Source organism: Oryctolagus cuniculus, chromosome 8 (genome assembly GCF_964237555.1).
Source record: "Oryctolagus cuniculus chromosome 8, mOryCun1.1, whole genome shotgun sequence".
Classification (NCBI taxonomy): domain Eukaryota; kingdom Metazoa; phylum Chordata; class Mammalia; order Lagomorpha; family Leporidae; genus Oryctolagus; species Oryctolagus cuniculus.
In genome coordinates, this window is record NC_091439.1 from 63368047 (window position 1) to 63386999 (window position 18953).

Sequence of the window (18953 nt, forward strand, 5' to 3'; positions counted from 1 at the left end):
CATCTACTTGAGAGTCATTCTCGTTTCTTCTTTATTACAGTCCTTTTCTGTCTCCGCCATTTTTTCTAACTCAATAGGAGCTGCTGGTTCTGATCATTTTGTCTGATCTCCTCCCTTCTATTCTGGAGCCTTTCAAATGGGTTGTAATTTTTCTTGTTCTGGTCATCTCCATCAGTCCCCTCAATCCTATATAGATAGTCAGGTTTCTGGGGTTTCCAAGGTAGTGTCTGAGCAATTTTTATTCTTCTGGAATTGACAGCAAAATAGCATAAAATGGGGGTGCTTTTTCTTAGATACGGGAGGGGATGGGAGTGAGAATTAGACTTCACTCAGCTCAGAATCTTCTCCTTCCTTCAGGACTGTGGCAGGGTCGGGGGTTCCAGCCACAGTGTCACTGAGTCCGTCATCAGGTCCTGTGAACCCATGGGCTTCCACCTAGGACCCTTCCTGTGACAACCATAAGGCTCTCCTGTGTTCTTGGCTCTTTCCCTTGGAGGACACCCCAGACACTGAAGCCCAACATCTTTCTGTTCACTTAAGAAAGATAACATAGCCAGAGATTCCAGTCAAATTCTACCAGGATTCACCCAAGGAAGACTTTAGAGGAAGAAATATCAGAACTGTGCTTCATGTAATTATCTAACCAGAAATCCTACCCCAACATTATACTCTCATTCTTGGAAGTCTAAGTTCTTCTAGCTCTTATATTTCCATTAAGAATATTGATCTTTAATAGATGTCTTAGAATTAAGAAACTAGTGGTCTTAGAAATAAATGTTTTAAAATTCCATTCAGTAAGGCTGGCACTGTGGCTCACTTGGCTAATCCTCGACCTGTGGCGCTAGCAACCTGGGTTCTAGTCCCATTTGGGGTGCCAGATTCTGTCCCGGTTGCTCCTCTTCCAATCCAGCTCTCTACTATGGCCCGAGAAGGCAGAGGAGGATGGCCCAAGTGCTTGGGCCCTGCATCCGCATGGGAGACCAGGAGGAAGCACCTGGCTCCTGACTTTGGATCGGCACTCCCATTTGGGGAGTGAACCAACAGAAAAAGGAAGACCTTTCTCTCTGTCTCTCTCTAACTCTCCTGTCAAAAAACATTCCATTCAAGAATATGTTTTCCTTTTTTAAAACAATGAATCCAACTGTTTTTGGTATTTTGGTATCTATGGTAGTTATGGTAGTTACAGATCTATTTGCAAAGTCTCAAATAACTTTTGATGAAATTAGCATTCCCGTATCCTCCAGTATTAAACTATTCAACAAATATGTATCAAGTGACTTCAATTTGCCAGACTTTGTTCTAGATTCTGGGGATTCAGCTAGGAACAGAGTTGACCAAAACGCCAGTTATGTTGGGTCATACTTTCCTGTTAAGTGCAATTTCTTAAAACAATAGGACCCCCTAAATAACAAGATATCTTTACTAACCTCACATGGAATTTCAGTGGGGATCACCATCACCAGTGGCATGATGCTTCTGGAAGCTTCTGGTAAGACATCAATTTCCTTTCTCTGGCTTATTTTCCCAGGATAGTTAACTCTTAGGTCTGCTGGAATATTTAACTCAAGGTAGTCTTCATGACCTAGAGAAAATTCAATGAATATATATATAATATAACTATAGCCATATATTTCCCTTATTTCTGTGAAAATTGTTGACCATTAATTTCATCAATATATGGGAAGTCTGACTGTAAGCCAGCTGAAATAATTGAAACAATGTTATGATTTAAAAAATGCTTCACAAGATAACTGGCAGTATTACCTTTTTGAGGAAACTACAATCAGCTGTATATTATATTCAACTAAATGTTTTCCAAAAAACAAAAAGTCCATCTACCATTTATAATTTCTCTTAAAATTAAAACAGCAAATCTGAAAAATATTAGACATTTCTTTTTCATGATGGTTATGAAGAAAATGCATTTTAATTTACATCAGAACAATTTTCACCATTTGCATATGTTTGTGTTTTTTTAAAGATTTATTTATTCGAAAGTCAGAGTTACACAAAAAGAAGAGAGATAGAGAGAGAGAGGTCTTCTATCCGATGGTTCACTCCCCAATTGGCCGCAATGGCCGGAACTGCACCAACCCGAAGCCAGGAGCCTCTTCCAGGTCTCCCACAGGGGTGTAGGGGCCCAAAGACTTGGGCCATCCTCCACTGTTTTCCCAGGCCATAGCAGAGAGCTAGATGAAAGTGGAGCAGCCAGGTCTTGGACTGGTGCCCATATGGGATGCCGGCACCTCTGGCCAGGTTGTCAACCTGCTAAGCCACAGCGGCGCCAGCCCTTTCTGTGATTTTTAAAAATAAAATGTATAACTAGGAGACAACCACTAACATGTTTTTATGAAATACTCATTTCATAGTGAAATTAGTGATTAGCAAAATGTTAATGTGTTCTGTGAAAAGGAACATGTTCTATATCAAATAAGTTGTGTTTTCTTACAGTAGTTTTGCTAACAACATTGACATACTAATATGAATTTTTAACATCAAAGAAGGGGTACAGTATCCATTTTTAAAAGCACATTTTAACATTTAGAAATTTAGCATTTAGTTTCAACCAAACATTGTTCTTCATTGAAACAAATATATTAAGAAATAGACAATTATTATTACCCAATGTCTCAAAGCCCAAAGTATTTCATTGGTACATAGAATCAATTTGACTGAAATCAAGACTCTCAAAGCAGCAAGGTCATATCTGCAAGCTTTTAGCCCACATTGAAATACCCCTCAAATCTCCAAAGTAGAAAACTGGAAAAATGAAAATAAGTTCCTGACAGCTGGAAACTGTCCCAGGGCTTTGAGGAGACAAAGAGCTCTGTGAAGGCGGCCTGGCCCCCACAGGTAGACCTGGGACTTCTCTGACTGAGCATCAATATCTTCATAAAACATCATCAGGCAAGGTCACTGTCACCAATGGGTCCAGACAAACACAAAACACAAGAAATGAACATTTCTCAAATCCATGAATGGCCATATAGCGCGAGTCCTAACCAGTATGAATGACTGTTCTTTACCAAGACTATTTTAATTTCTCCTGCCTCCTAGATAGGTCACACATTCATTTTGCCTAGGATTTACCTCATTTGGGCAGAGAAAATGCCGTGTTCTAGAAACTCTTTCCATTCCATGATAACTAGAATAGCATGTCCCACTTCTAAATAGTCATTAACATATCATGACTACATCATATTATCAATTTGTCCCTGCTTCTTGACAGGAAGCAAACTCTAGGCAAACTCTGCTTCCTTGAACCTTCCCTCAACTTACTTAAAACAAGCCTATGGTCCTGCAAAGTCTTTTTAAATACCTTCTTACTAAGATACTCTATGGTTCTCCATTGTATATGTCCTCTTCACTGCAACAAGAAAAAACCCGAAGAGTTCAAGTGCAGATATGTTCCTGGTGGTCTTTGTGTATAGGGCATTGATAGAATAAATAGGAAGATGACTCAAAGGCAGTACAGTTAGATGTAGCTAGAATTTTGACCTCATTCTACCCAAAACAGTAAAGACCCAGTTCCACAAAGGTAAGTTTATCAGAAAAACAGTAACAAAAGGTGTTCCTTAGAGAGGAACTGTCTCTCTGCATCTAAAAAAGGCAGACTTTTTTGTTATTGTTTTTTGGTTTCTGTTTTATGGAAATTGAAGAATTAAGGCACAACCACACCTGGGATTTCCACACTTCTCTCAGCACTAGTCTTGTTTGAAATGAAATGACAAACAGCCTTTATTTTTCTGACAATTGGAGGCACTTTCATAAGCAGTCTCATTTTCTTCTCTGTTGGTGCACATACACACACACACTCAAAAACACACAAATCAACATAGTGTAAAACTTGTATAAAACTAGCTCATGCATTTTGTGAACTGATTTTATTTAATACACATTACAGGAAGGAGGTTTAAGTCAATCCACCATGGCAGTATCTAGATTCTAATAATTTCTCTGTGATATTAGGAAGACCTATTTTTATTTACCCTGGGGACATAATTACACATGTACAAAAAGATTTATCTCTATGAATGTTCACACAGCACAGTTTAAAATTCAGAAAAATGCAAGCAATGTAAGCAACAAGGGACTAGATTAATAACATGTTTTATGATAAAAAGATACTGCCAGTAATAAAATTCTACTAAAGATATTTAACAACATGGAACAAGTACATAATATAACTAAAAAAGTTCAAGTCACAAAATCGTCAATTAGTAAATTCTCACTTAAGTAAGATTAAAAAAAAAAACACACATACAAAGGATTATATGGTAAGAATTCAAGATATACTCTTGAATAAGAATAATCTGTCCAGGGCTCGCATTGTGGCATAGCAGGTTAACCTACCACCTACAATGATGGCATTCCACATGGGTGCCAACTCAAGTCCCAGCTGCTCCACTTCTGATCCAGCTCCATGCTAATGCATGTGGGAAGGAAGCAGAAGATGCCCCAAATCCTTGGGCTCCTATACCAACATAGGACAGCTGGATGAATCTCATGACTCAGGCTTCAGTGTGGCCCAGCTCTGGCCATTCAGGCCATTTGAGGAACAAACCACTGGATGAAAGCTCTCTGTCTCTGTTTCTCCTCTGTCTGTAACTCTGCCTTTCAATTAAGTAAATAAATCTTTAAAATAATAAAGAATAAGATGTCTATATATAGCAAAAATATCAAAAGGGTTATTTCTGGTTAGTGAGTTCAGGGAAATTTCATTATATATGCATATGTACATAAAATATTAATAATAAAATACCATGTCATATAAAAGCATGGTTTTTCTACAATGAGAATGTATTTTTTTACACATTAAACTATATACATTTCAAGCAGAGGAATGAGTTAAGATTGTAGACTGAGCACACTATCTACCTTCTCTACAACAAGTAAATAAAATAAATAGAAAAGATTATTTAAAAAATATATTAGAATACTACAAATTGATAAATGACTCAATTACATAAGACAAAACTTAAAGATTTCCATAAATCTAAAAATGAATCTGGAATTAAATGAAAGAGTGAAAGCAAATCTCTGTTCAAGTGTCTCTAAAAGCCTAGGCAAGATATCACTGGGACCCAATCTTAATCGTAATCCAAGGTTTCCTTCCCCTTCCCCTAGGATGGCCAAAAGAATTCACTGAATTGTGGCAGTGGTACAACTGGCCCTGGGGGATTCTAATTACTAGGCTCAATAAATTATTTTCTTCTTCAATAACTAAAAATTTGTGGGCCAATATTGACTAGAGGGGTTTGTTTAGGATAATTCCCAGTCTAGACAGAGAAATTCCCAGCCTGGGGCAGAATGTAATTAATACCTACATGTAACCCCCCAGACCGCTGAAGCCCACTGACCAATCAGGGACACAGATACAAACAGAACATGTACCTTTCCCTAATTTCAATCTAGAAGAACCTCTGCCCCTGAATTCCCAAAGAGCCTGGGAATTAAGAAATAGCTGCTCAGCCCTTTGCAAATAAATACCTACTTTCTTCCACCACCCCATGTCAGTGATTGGCCGTCTGTGGTTACATGAGCGGACCCAAGTTTGGGGGGTTCTATAGCAATACCTCCAACTAGTTTTGGGGGGTTGTTCTGCAATTAAAGAAAAAGCAGAGCCTAAAACATGTTTGGAAAATGTAACATCAAACACAAGGTTGGTTTTCCAACACTAATTTCCAAATCTTAAGAAACTCCAAATCAAAATTCAAAGAGCAGAAAGTGTTCCTAAGACAAAATTAGTGTTAATCAGTTGAAATTTCATTAATAAAACTGAAATAATTGGAATTTCCTCAGCTGCTACTTCTGCTGAGCAAAAAGCAGCTTGCTCTTGCCCTAAGATAAGAGCTCCAGACTCCAAACACGACAAGATGGTACTGGGTCTGCCTAAGGCAACAGCACGAGGCCAGATGTGTTTCCTAACTTTCTGAAAGACAACATCCCCTTTCCTCCCACCTTTTCCAGCCTCCGGTAACCACTGTTCTATTCTCTACTTGTATGAGATCATTTTTTTTCAAGATTTATTTATTTGAAAGACAGAGATAGATAGAGATAGAGATGGAGACGGAGACGGAGACGGAGATGGAGACAGAGGGAGAGGGAGAGGGAGAGGGAGAGGGAGAGGGGGAGGGGGAGGGGGAGAGAGAGAGAGAGAGAGAGAGAGAGGTCTTGCATTCAGCTGGTTCACTGCCCAAATGACCACAATGGTCAGGGCTGAGCTGATCCAAAGCCAGGAGCCAGGAGCTTCTGCCCTGTCTACCATGCAGGTGCAGGGACCTATGGAGTTGGGCCATCTTCTGCTTTCCCAGGCTATAGCAGAGAGCTGGATCAGAAGAGGAGCAGCCGGGACTTGAACCGGTGTCCATATGGGATGCTGGAGCTGCAGACTGGGGCTTTAACCCACTGTGCCACAGTGCCAGCCCCTGAGATCAATTTTTAAAATATAATTTCATATAAATTTAAGATTTTTATATTTTGTGTTTAATTCTTAATCAATTGGTTAAATCCACATTTAACAAAAGGGCAGATTTCCTGATATTTGATAAAACTAGGGAAAGATTGGAAAAATTGGAATATTTAATTTTTATCATATTTGGATCACTATCATTATAATGATTTAACATGATAAAAGAAGTTATTCCTCAATGCCCAATGACTTAAAATCTAACAATAGGTAACAGGCAAGTCTAATGTTCTGTTTTCTTTTACATCATGTGGATGAAACAAAAAAGAAGCACTTCATCTAGAAGAAATCTGCCCACTATTAGAAAAAAAAAAAACTATCTTTTAGTGTGACCTTAGGAAACCACTAAGAACTTATAAACTTCAGTCTCTTCAGTGACTTAACAGTGTCTTCTTTGCTGAGTCATGTTGATTTCATCAAAGAATATGGACAATGTAAAGGTCTAGAGCAGACACGCAGTATTAGTCTCTTTTTTTCCTTTGATTTCAGATATCAAAATGAATAAAACAACGGTTTTATTTCAGAAGCTGTAAATTTTATTGTCAAAATCATTTGTTTTCTGTCTATCCCACTATGACTTAGAAATCAACTGCAACAGTTCTGTGGGATGTCAACATGGAGCAACACTTTCTGTCAAATTTATAACCCTGGTAAGTGATTTTATAATCATAATTCTGATCATTATACTAAGTGTATGCTGAAGCAATACAAATTCTAGCAAGCCCTTCTGGTGTTTCAATGTCATATAAAAGACTATAATACTCCCCACCACTCAAATCAACTGCCATATCTCCAAGTGATAAAGGACATAAATGTACTGCAAAGATGTAATTTTCACAAATCTCTTGGTTTGGCACTGACATTCTTAAACTATTGTTTCTGCAGTGTAAACCAAGGGATATAAAATAAAATGTATTTTTCAAGGATACTGTAGCAATAATAACAAAAACTATTTACCTATCATATATATATAAGAAAAAATACTCAGATGTAAACATTGGTTTCCAATAATAGGAAGAGAAATCTAGTTTGCTTTAAATGCCCATTTCCTACCCCCTTCCCCCTATACATTCTTACTATCCACACTATACCAGCTAAAGTTTGTTCAAATATTAGTAGGAATTCATATCTACAATGATACTTCAAAAAGTTTATGGAAAAATTGAGTTAAAAGTTCAGTAAGGGGATAGCATTGTCACGTAGTGGGTTAAGCCACTGCCTGTAACACTGGCATCCCATATAGGCACTGGTTTGAGTCCCAGCTGCTCCACTTCTGATCAGCTCCCTGCTAATGGCCTAGGAAAGCAACACAGAATGGCCCAAGTGCTTGGGCCGCTGCCTCCCATGTGGGAAACCCAGATGAAGTTTCTGTCTCCTGGCTTCAGCCTGGCCCAGAACTGGCTGTTGAGGCCATTTGGGAAGTGAACCAACAAATGAAAGAGCTGTGTGTATGTGCATGTGTGTGTGTGTGTCTTTCTCCCTATTTTTTTCTCTAACTTTGCCTTGCAAATAAATACTTTTAAAAAGATAAGTACATATAGGGGCAAAAGTTCTAATGCATTCATAATTTTTACATAATATGTATTTTCATGAATACACACACACACTAAAACAGCACCACCATGTTAATTGCCAAGATAAAGACATGTAGTATTAAGCATATAAGCTGTCATCCTTATAACTCCTCAGACATGAAACTAAAACTGAAAATAGTAAATAAGAGACAGAGAACATGTTAGTCATTGGACATGGATTCTCATTATCTCTTATGCCAGTCTTCACATACTGAGGAAGTGACCATCTTAATCACTGATGAATGGAACATCTATTCAGTAGTTCTTGGTAAAATGAACAGACGATTGCATTTCAAGTAGAAATACTTGAAGGGGATGGTGTTGGATGGAAGCAGTAGACTAAGAGTGGAAAGGTACCCACCTCCGCTTGGGAAGGACCTGTTTCTAACAATCATGAGACTCAGGGAATTAATGACAACTTTAATGTGATCATTCCCAGTACTACCTGAATTCAGAGCACTACATGTATTTACACATGATAGCGACACGAGAGAAAGTGCAGGGAAGGAAGAGTAAGACATGGTTGAAGAAACGAGTAAAGTTTGTGGACAATAGCATTAAAGGTTAACTTTATTTTGGTGAAAAAGTTTCTTGAAACTCATGCATATGAGATGTGATCAAAATGTTTGTGGAAAATGCATTTTGTGAAAAAAATCACTATGTATGAATTCAAAACAAGCTTATCTTTTAATTCCATTTACCATGAATTTTGGAAATATTCTTGTTTGTCCAGCTGTCATCTACTCAATGACTCAGCCTATTAAGTAGCTAGAACTTGGGAAATAATTCAAAGGCTGAAAGAGAGAGTTGGAAAGATGCTAGAAACAAAGTGGCACATCCTTCTGTAGGCCTGGAAGAGTAAGAATATTTAAAGGCTGCAAATTAAAATAAACTGTGTTTAGGTAACAACAGAGTGGCTTCACTCTGTGTTGTTTTCATGACCATAAATGAATAAGCAATGACATAAATCAGTATAAGAATATTACCGGGCCGGTGCCAGGGCTCACTAGGCTAATCCTCCACCTTGCGGTGCTGGCACACCGGGTTCTAATCCCGGTCGGGGCACCAGATTCTGTTCCGGTTGTCCCTCTTCCAGGCCAGCTCTCTGCTGTGTCCCGGGAGTGCAGTGGAGGATGGCCCAAGTGCTTGGGCCCTGCACCCCATGGGAGACCAGGAGAAGTACCTGGCTCCTGCCAGCCGCGGCGGCCATTGGAGGGTGAACCAACGGCAAAGGAAGACCTTTCTCTCTTTCTGTCTCTCTCACTGTCCACTCTGCCTGTCAAAAAAAAAAAAAAAAAAAAAAAAAAAAAAAGAAAGAAAAGAAAAAAAGAATATTACCCTTCATTTTAAATCCCATGCCCTTGACCACAGATGTTTTATTTTTTTCCCATCCTCAGTGAATGGCTATGTGATTTAGCCATGTGGATATCATGCCTGATCTTACTCTTCTAATGTCAAAAAGGTCAGCCTTAATTTACTGTCAGGAAACTGGAAAGTTCTTAGAAATGATGACTTTTAGCTTAGCTTGAATAGAAAGCTATAACCAATTATTTGTATAAAAGACAAGAATTTTAGCAATTTGACCTAAACTGAATATCCATGGTTTTCTAAACCAATTTCCATAGGAGTATTGATAACCACAACTATTGAAGGTCTCCAAAGTTGTTGAGATAGGTATTACCTGCATTATATAGGATAATATATTCTGTGAACAAATATTTATCAACCGAGTATGTATTAGGTACTATTAAAGATGCCGAGGACACTGCCATGAGCCTTTCTTCATAGGACCAGCAATCTAGTGGGGGTGGGGAGGCAAACAACAGAGGAGTAAAATAAGAAAGGTAGCAAGTGCACTTGGTGCTCAGAAGGAAACTGAAGCCACGAAACCTGATAGAGGGCACAAGGCAAGGGGTTAAGAGTTGCTGTTTCAAACAAGGAAAATAGGGTTCTGACCAATAATTCATCCTTCCAAGGCCATACATCTTATTATTATTGATAATCTGGCTAATCAGAATCCAGAGGCCCCCTAATCACTTCTTTGCTGTTTCCTGCCCTACAATAATATTTCACATATATAACAGTAAATCCATCATAGGAAGGATATGATAGAATCAACTTGGCAGGCATTTGGCCTAGCAGTTAAAATACCAGGTAAGACACCCATGGCCCCCATTAGAGTACTAAGGTTCAATACCTGACTCCAGCTCCTGTTGCCACCTTCCTGCTAATGTTGACCCAAAAGGAGTCAGTGGTGATCACTCAAGAAATAGGGTTACTATTGTGAATAAGGGAAACCTTGGCTGTGATATTGACTATTGCTTCTGACCTTGGCCCAGTCTTGGCCATTGTGGGCACTAGGGGAGTGAATCAGAGTAAGCGACTCTCTCTGTTTATCAGTCTTATTCTCTATCTCTGCCTCACAAATAATTTTTTTGAAAAAAGAATTGAAGAAAAAAAAATTCAGTTCTGTTCAAAACAGCATATGGTCCACACCCCCAGCAAAATGTCTAAATCATTAATTCTTACCATAGCATAAGATTAAACTCCATTTGACATTAAATTGATGCTCTGGTTTAGAACTGCTAATTTACATAGGAATGGCACTTTTTATGTAAATGAGTATGTTTATCAGTTCTTGTTGATCACTGAATTATCTCACAAGAATATTTTAGTTTACAACAAATTCCCAGGGGTGGTTTATATGTTGTTGGATTGAATCTTGCTGCTAGAGAAAAATGACTCTCTTCTTTATACTGCCAAATGTGGAATTATTATCAATAGGTAATGACAATTCTCCACAGTTCTTATGACATTGCTTGGCTCAAAGGATGTTAGAATTTCTTTTAAATGTAAGAATTGAAGGAATTGGCCAATCATGAACACACAATATAAGAAATAGTATGTCCTCCTGTATAAGCACAAGGCTATTTGAAAATTGGGCTTCAGAAGAGAAAAACCAGTGTTCTGATTCAATAAGGATTTTCTCAGTTTTCTCCCCACTTCTAGATTATGCTTCTTGTGCAAGGAATGCAATGTCTTTGAGTCTCAGTTGTACCATCTGTCAAATAACAATGTTTTAGAAGATATTATTTGAGACCAGTTTTAACTCTCGAACTAGTCTATGATTTATTTATGAGAGTTTCTAAAAATTCATCATATCAAGTACTAGAAAAATGTTCACACAAATTTATAACTTTTTTTATAACCTTTCATGTTTGTAGCTTATCTCTGAAACACATATTTTTGCCTGTTCCAACATCCATACACTGCACAGTTCTATGTAATTAAGGTTATCAATAGCATTAGAATCTATGATTCTTTACGTTCATATTTTGCCCCATTATTTTGAACTATTTCCTCCAAACTGGAATCTTTCATGAGTATGTAACATTGATTTTGGTGAGATTTTTATTTTCTCATGGAACAGTTGTTATTATTTTATTCCTAAGAAAAGACAATATCTGACTTATCAAATTTTTTAAGTTAAAAAATTATTCTCATATTCATTCATTTATGCTTTGCTTTTTCTTGTAACACAAGTTGTGATTGTGTTTTTAAGATTTATTTATGGGCCGGCGCCCTGGTTCACTAGGCTAATCCTCCACCTTGCAGCACCGGCACACCGGGTTATAGTCCCGGTCAGGGCGCCGGATTCTGTCCCGGTTGCCCCTCTTCCAGGCCAGCTCTCTGCTGTGGCCAGGGAGTGCAGTGGAGGATGGCCCAAGTGCTTGGGCCCTGTACCTGCATGGGAGACCAGGAGAAGCACCTGGCTCCTGGCTTCTGATCAGTGCGGTGCACCAGCCGCAGCGCTCAGGCTGCAGCAGCCATTGAGGGGTGAACCAATGCAAAAGGAAGAGCTTTCTCTCTGTCTCTCTCTCACTGTCCACTCTGCCTGTCAAAATAAAATAAAATAAAATAAAATAAATTTAAAAAAAGACTTATTTATTTAGGCCAGGACTGCGGCTCACTAGGCTAATCCTCCGCCTGAGGCGCTGGCACCCCGGGTTCTAGTCCCAGTTGGGGTGCTGGATTCTGTCCCAGGTTGCTCCTCTTTCAGTCCAGCTCTCTGCTGTGGCCCAGGAAGGCAGTGGAGGATGGCCCAAGTGCTTGGGCCCTGCACCCGCAGGGGAGACCAGGAGGAAGCACCTGGCTCCTGGCTCGGATTGGCGTAGTGCGCCAGCTGTAGTGAACATTTGGTGGGTGAACCAACAGAAGGAAGACTTTTCTCTCTGTCTCTCTCTCTCACTGTCTAACTCTGCCTGTCAAAAATAAAAAACTTTTTTTTTTATTTTAAAGGCAGGGTTACAGAGAGGCACAGAAAGAGAGAGAGGTCTTCCATCCACTGGTTCATGCCCCAAATGGCCACAACTCCTGGAGCTGGGCCAATCTGAAGCCATGATCCAGGAGCTTCTTCTAGGTCTCCCATGCAGGTGCAGAGGTCCAAGCACCTGGGCCATCTTCTACTGCTTTCCCAGGCCATAGCAGAGAGCTGGATTGGAAGTGGAGCAGCTGAGACTTGAACTGATACCCATCTGGGATGCCAGCACTGCAGGTGATGGCTTTCCCTGCTACACCACAGCTCTGGCCCCATGATTGTGTTTTAAATGATTTTGTCTACATATTTGGCAAGTACCCACTCAATACTTAAAATACTCTAAAAAGGCATCTATCTATGCAATGAAATATGCCAAAATGTTAATAGTGATTTCCTCTGGGTATGTTCATTCTGAGTGAAAAGTTTTTCATTCTTTTTTATATCTTCTATACTATTCAATTTAATTTTTATTTGATTATTTAATAATGAGCATGCATTATTTTGATAATTAGAAAAAGCAAATATTGGGGCCAATGTTGTGGCATAGTAGGTAAAGCTGCCACCTGTAGTGCTGGTACCCCATAACAGCACCTGTTCGAGACCTGGCTGCTCCACTTTTGACCAGCTCTCTGCTGTGGCCTGGGAAAGCAGAATATGGCCCAAGTCCTTGGGCCCCTACATCCATGTGGGAGGCTTGGAAGAAGCTCCAGCCTCCTGGCTTCATCCCACCCAGGCCATTTTGGGCATTTGAGGAGTGTACCAGCATATGGAAGACTTCTCTTTTTCTCTCTTTGCCTCTCTGTAACTCTTTCAAAAAATAAATCATTAAAAAAAAGAAATCTTAACTTTTTAAATGTTTTTCTCAGGATTTTTTTTTAAATCACTATCTAGAATTCAAAGTCCATGTCATATTGAGATGAAATGTGTTACAAAGTTAAAAATTTGGAATTATGCAGTATCTATTACAAAAGGAAAGAAGACAAAAAATACACCACTGAAAATCAATTCATAGCTTTCCTTTATTATTTTTTTTATTGGACAGGTAGAGTTATAGACAATGAGAGAGAGAGAGACAGAGAAAGGTATTCCTTCCTTTGGTTCACTCCCCAAATGGCTGCTATGGCTGGCACTGCACCAATCCAAAGCCAGGAGCCAGATGCTTCTTCCTGGTCTCCCATGTGGGGCAGGGGCCCAAGCACTTGGGCCATCCTCCACTGCCTTCCTGGGCTACAGAAGAAAGCTGGACTGGAAGAGGAGCAACCGGGACTAGAACCCAGTACCTATATGGGATGCCAGCGCCACAGGCAGAGGATTAACCAAGTGAGCCATGGCGCCGTGGCTAGCTTTTCTTTCTTTTAAGTCTAAGCAGATTTGAAAAAGATTGAAACAATTACACATTAGAAAGAAATCATATTTTCTCATATTCTAAGAGTTTACATGAGTTTTAAAAAAATTGGACAGTTAGATAAATATATATACACATAGCATATGGTATTAGTTATTGTAATCAGTGAAACACTGATTGTGACAAATGACTCGATTAAGAAACTTCCAGACTAGTGAAATGATTGATATATCATTTATTAGTGGATCAGGTGACATTCAATTAGGGATGAAAAACACATTTTCTCAATTTCCATAATGCTACCCAAATGGAATTCTTATTTAGGTACTTCAATAAAAAGTAACATTGAATAAGAGTTAAGCTTCCTCATATGGGAAGCTGCTAAAGAGACTGATGAACATTACTTAACATTCCTACCAATATTTGTACAGCAATTAATCGTCTTTAACCATACAGATATAGGATGAGCTGAAGAGGAGGACTCATGTTGATTTCCGTCTGTGCCAACATTCCTATTGCAATTCAGAGGGAACCATAATTGCCTAGTATAGAGTGAAACAATGAAAATTTAATAAAGTTCCTGGAAAAATATGCAGTTTCATCAATGCTATTATGCAATTTGAAATGATAATTTTTCCAAAGTCAGCTCTCTCAATATATAGGAATATTAAAATACTAGTTAAGACAATTTGAAATAACTCATGGAAACTTGAAGGTGAAAAATACACATCCTCAACATAGGAGTGCCAGTGAATCCCCATTTGGTGGTATCAAAATACCTGACATTTAGAAACTTTATTGGCCGGTGCCATGGCTCACTTGGCTAATTCTCCGCCTGCGGCGCTGGCACCCCGGGTTCTAGTCCCGGTTGGGGCGCCAGATTCTGTCCCGGTTGCTCCTCTTCCTGTCCAGCTCTCTGCTGTGGCCCAGGAAGGCAGTGGAGGATGGCCCAAGTGCTTGGGCCCTGCACTCGCATGGGAGACCAGGAGAAGCACCTGGCTCCTGGCTTCGGATTAGCACAGCGCAATGGCATAGCAGCCATTTGGGGGGTGAACCAATGGAAAAGAAGACCTTTCTCTCTGTCTTTCTCTCACTGTCTAACTCTGCCTGTCAAAAAAATATTTATCAATTTAAACTGATTATTTTGTTTCTCAGTAAAGAATAAGGTTAAAATACGTAAGTCTCTCACTCTATTTTCTATGTGGTATATAAAGATATGGTAAAGCAGTGTCAGATATATTTCCTTGTATCAAGCTGTGAACTGATCTTATATGAGCCTATATCTTGTCTTCCAGAATAAACGTAATGTGGATTAAAAAAAAAAAACTGTTACTGATTTTAAGAGCATAAAGTGTAAAATGTTTCTCTAGGGAACTAATTACTGAAAGTAGCAAATGATCAGGCACCAGCTAGGGCAAGATGTAGTCAGGTCAAGCTACAGATGTTCATTTCTCCTGGGGACTTGAAACATGAGAAAGAAAGCCAGATTATAGCAATTGTGAAAAGAAATTATCTAAAAGGAGCTAGGATTTTTTGAATAGCAAAAGAACAATATAATCTACTAAGTAGTTGGTAGCCCAAGATTCCTGATTCACATGAAAGAGTACAGCTTAGTGTTGACTCAAAAAGAGAAGTGGTAAAAAACAGGTTAGAGGGCACTATATATATACATGGTAGAAAAACTACACAGAGTGTCATTTCCAGCAGAAGTAAACATATCCTAACTAAATGACATTGCCTTGTTTTATAATAAAGATTAATAATTTTATAATATCTAGGTCTAATGCACTTCCTGTAATAATGGTGTTCGAGTTTTATTCTTCAATTCATGTAAGAGTGAGCCAAAATGGCATTTAGAAAATAAGATGGAAAACATTATGCTGAGTGAAATAAGCCAATCCCAAAGGGACAAATACAACTTGTTCTCATTGATAGGTGCCAACTAAATGAGCACCAAAAAGGAAACCTGTTAAAGTGAAATGAACACTATGAGAAACGGTGACTTGATCAGCCCTCACCCTGACTGTTGATGAACAACTTAATATGTTATCCCTCTTAGAATTTTTTTTGTTTGTTGAATTGAATACTGTAATCAATACACAATTCTTCTTAAGTGCTGAAACTTAACTGAAAATTGATCGCTGTTAAATATAAGAGTGGGAATAAGAGAGGGAAGAGATGTGCAATTCGGGACATACTCAAGCTGACTTACCTCAAACGGTAGAGTTAGAAACATACCAGGGGATTCCAATTCAATCCCATCAAGGTGGCAGGTACCAATGCCATCTCACTAGTCCCAGTGATCAATTTCTGTTCACAATTGATCGTAATGATAGGACTAAGAACCAAAGGGATCACAGAAACAAGAATAGTGTCTGCAAATACTAGCTGATAGAATGAAAAAGGGAGAGAATGATCCAACATGGGAAGTGAGATACACAGCAGACCCATAGAATGGCAAATGTCCTAACAGCACTCTGGCCTCATAATCAGCCCTTAAGGCATGTAGATCTGGCTGAAAAGCCCATGAGACTATTTCAGGCATGGAAAGCCAAGACACTCTGGGGAAAAAAAAAAAAAAAAAAAAAAAAAAAAACCTAAATGAAAGATCTCTGCGAGTGAGATTCCAGTGGAAAGAATGGGTCATCAGAGAAGGAGGTACCTTTCTCTGAAGGGAGGAGAAAACTTCCACTTTGACCAGGGCCTTGTCTAAAAATTATCAGAGTCAGTGAACTCAGGGGGCTTCCATAGCCTTGGCAGCTCATGACAAGAGCCTAGGGTGATTACTGATGCCATAAACAAGAGTGTCAATTTGTTAAGTCAACAACAGGAGTCACTGTGCAGTTACTCCTCATGTAGGATCTTTGTCCTTAGTGTGGTGTACATTGAGATGTAATGCTATAACTAGTACTCAAACAGTATTTTTCACTTTATGTTTCTGTGTGGGAGCAAACTGTTGAAATCTTTACTTAATGTATGCTAAACTGATCTTCTGTATAATAAGAGAAACAAAAATGAATCTTGATGTGAATGGAAGGGGAGAGGGAGTGGGAAAGGGGAGGGTTGCGGGTGGGAGGGACGTTATGGGGGGAAGCCATTGTAATCCATAAGCTGTACTTTGGAAATTTATATTCATTAAATAAAAGTTAAAAAAAAAGAAAAGAAAAGAAGATAATGAAAATATAATTACAATGACAAACTGGCTATAACACAAAGATAAACTTCCACATAGAAAAGTTGAATATATTTCACAAGTTGGGGTAAAATGTTCAAACCTTAGTCTTTATAGTCTCAGAAATGACTTGAGCTCTTTTATGAACTCATACTAGCCAGGAAGCTCTTTGGGGCAAAATAAAACCCTTGGTTAAAGCATCAGATAACTGAACTCACATTCATGGTTCAGACATTTTGAGTAATATACCCATCAAACAATCCATCATTTTAATTGGAATTCTGAACATATAATGAACTATTAGTTTCTTAGAGAGAAAAAAGCAGATATTCATAACTGTATTTTAAATTTGACAACTAATAAATTTTCAAACTGTAGTAAATTCTACAAGTACAAAAACAGTTCTACTGACTGGTCTTTGTCCTAAATATACTAAGCTATTACTAAACATTTACTTTTAGAATTGATCAAATATCGTCAAAATTAGTGAACAATCAGTGTAGGTGCTTTAAATCCTGCAGATAATTTTAAAATGCATTTTACATAATATGTGATTGTGGGATCCATATCTATTGCTCTAAGGTATTCTGATTATTCCATAAGTGATGTAGAGCCACATAATCTAGTGTGTGTGTATGTGTAAGAAGAGCACAGAAAGAGAAGATAGTAGAGAGAAAACAGATGACCAGTTGGGAGATACTTGAAGCACAGAGTGAAATGGAAGATCAATTCCTAGGCCAATGTATATAAAGTTGGAAGGGACAGACATTTTTTTTTTTTTTTTTTTTTTTTTTTTTTTTTTTTTTGACAGGCAGAGTGTACAGTGAGAGAGACAGAAAGAGAGAAAGGTCTTCCTTTGCCGTTGGTTCACCCTCCAATGGCCGCCGCGGCTGGCAGGAGCCAGGTATTTCTCCTGGTCTCCCATGCAGGTACAGGGCCCAAGCACTTGGGCCATCCTCCACTGCACTCCCGGGACACAGCAGAGAGCTGGCCTGGAAGAGGAGCAACTGGGACAGAATCTGGCGCCCCGACCGGGACTAGAACCCGGTGTGCCGGTGCCGCAAGGCAGAGGATTAGCCAGACAAATTAACTAAATATGGAAGAAGGGGAGGGTCTGTGACAGCTCTGGAGTAATGGGTTTGTAGTGATGCTCTTAATTAAGATACAGAAGGCATGAACAGAGTTAACTGTTTCTATGAGTGGCAGGGATGGAAGGAATAATAATTTAGTAAATCTAGAAGTGAAACAAAAATAATACAGTGTAAAGTCTATGTGTAGGCTGGAGAGCAATTGACAGGGTCTATGAGGTCGAAATAATTCTCATAAAAACACTAAGATAATTTGTCTGTGATGGTGCAAAACTAATAGGGAGTAAAACAGATGTCACCTCAGCATGAGTAAAGGCAGTGATAAAAACTGTGCTGTTAACTTGCAGTTAACACTGATGTTAATTTCATACAAGAATGTCCTTAACTAAACAGTAAATTTCATTAGATTCCACTCGAAGTTTTTTTTTTTTTACAAGTTCTTTGATGTTTCAGTGAGAAATACATGTTTAAACTGCGTGTTTACAATGTACGATTTGATGAGTGTGTCATATATATTGCAGGAGACATATAAGCCAGCTACTACACATACACACATGCACACTCACACACATATCACCACAACCAGGATAATAAATAAAGCCATAATCACAAAAGTTTCTTCCAGTGTTTAAATTGTTCCCTCCTTCCTCCTTGCACTATGCCCTGGACATGCAAGCAAACACTAATATGCTTTCTGCCACCATAGATTACATTGCCTTTTCTAGCCTCATATAGTATGTTCTCTTTAGCTTCTAAATCTTTGACTCAGTTCAGCTGTATGCATTAGTCCATTCCTTGTTATTGCTGGCTGGCATTTGTATTCCATTGCATAGGTGCACAGCAGTTTGCTTCTGCATTCACCTGTTAACGGGCAATTGGGTTGTTCCTAGGTTTCAGCTATTACAAGTAAAGCTGCTATGAATGTAAAGCTGCTATGAATATCCATGTAGACATGCATTCATTTCTCTTTGGTAAATACTTAGTAGT

The 18953-nt window shown here is 38.8% G+C and overlaps 1 protein-coding gene across 2 annotated transcripts in view; it reads right to left on the reverse strand.

The window, feature by feature from the left end:
• BANK1 (B cell scaffold protein with ankyrin repeats 1) overlaps window positions 1-18953 on the reverse strand; it is a 352647-nt gene that overhangs the window by 254375 nt on the left and 79319 nt on the right. For both annotated transcript variants that reach the window (XM_017347389.3, XM_008267565.4), the window contains exon 3: window positions 1428-1582. In XM_017347389.3, coding sequence (XP_017202878.3) covers window positions 1428-1582 — 155 coding nt within the window. The remainder of the gene's footprint in view (window positions 1-1427; window positions 1583-18953) is intronic.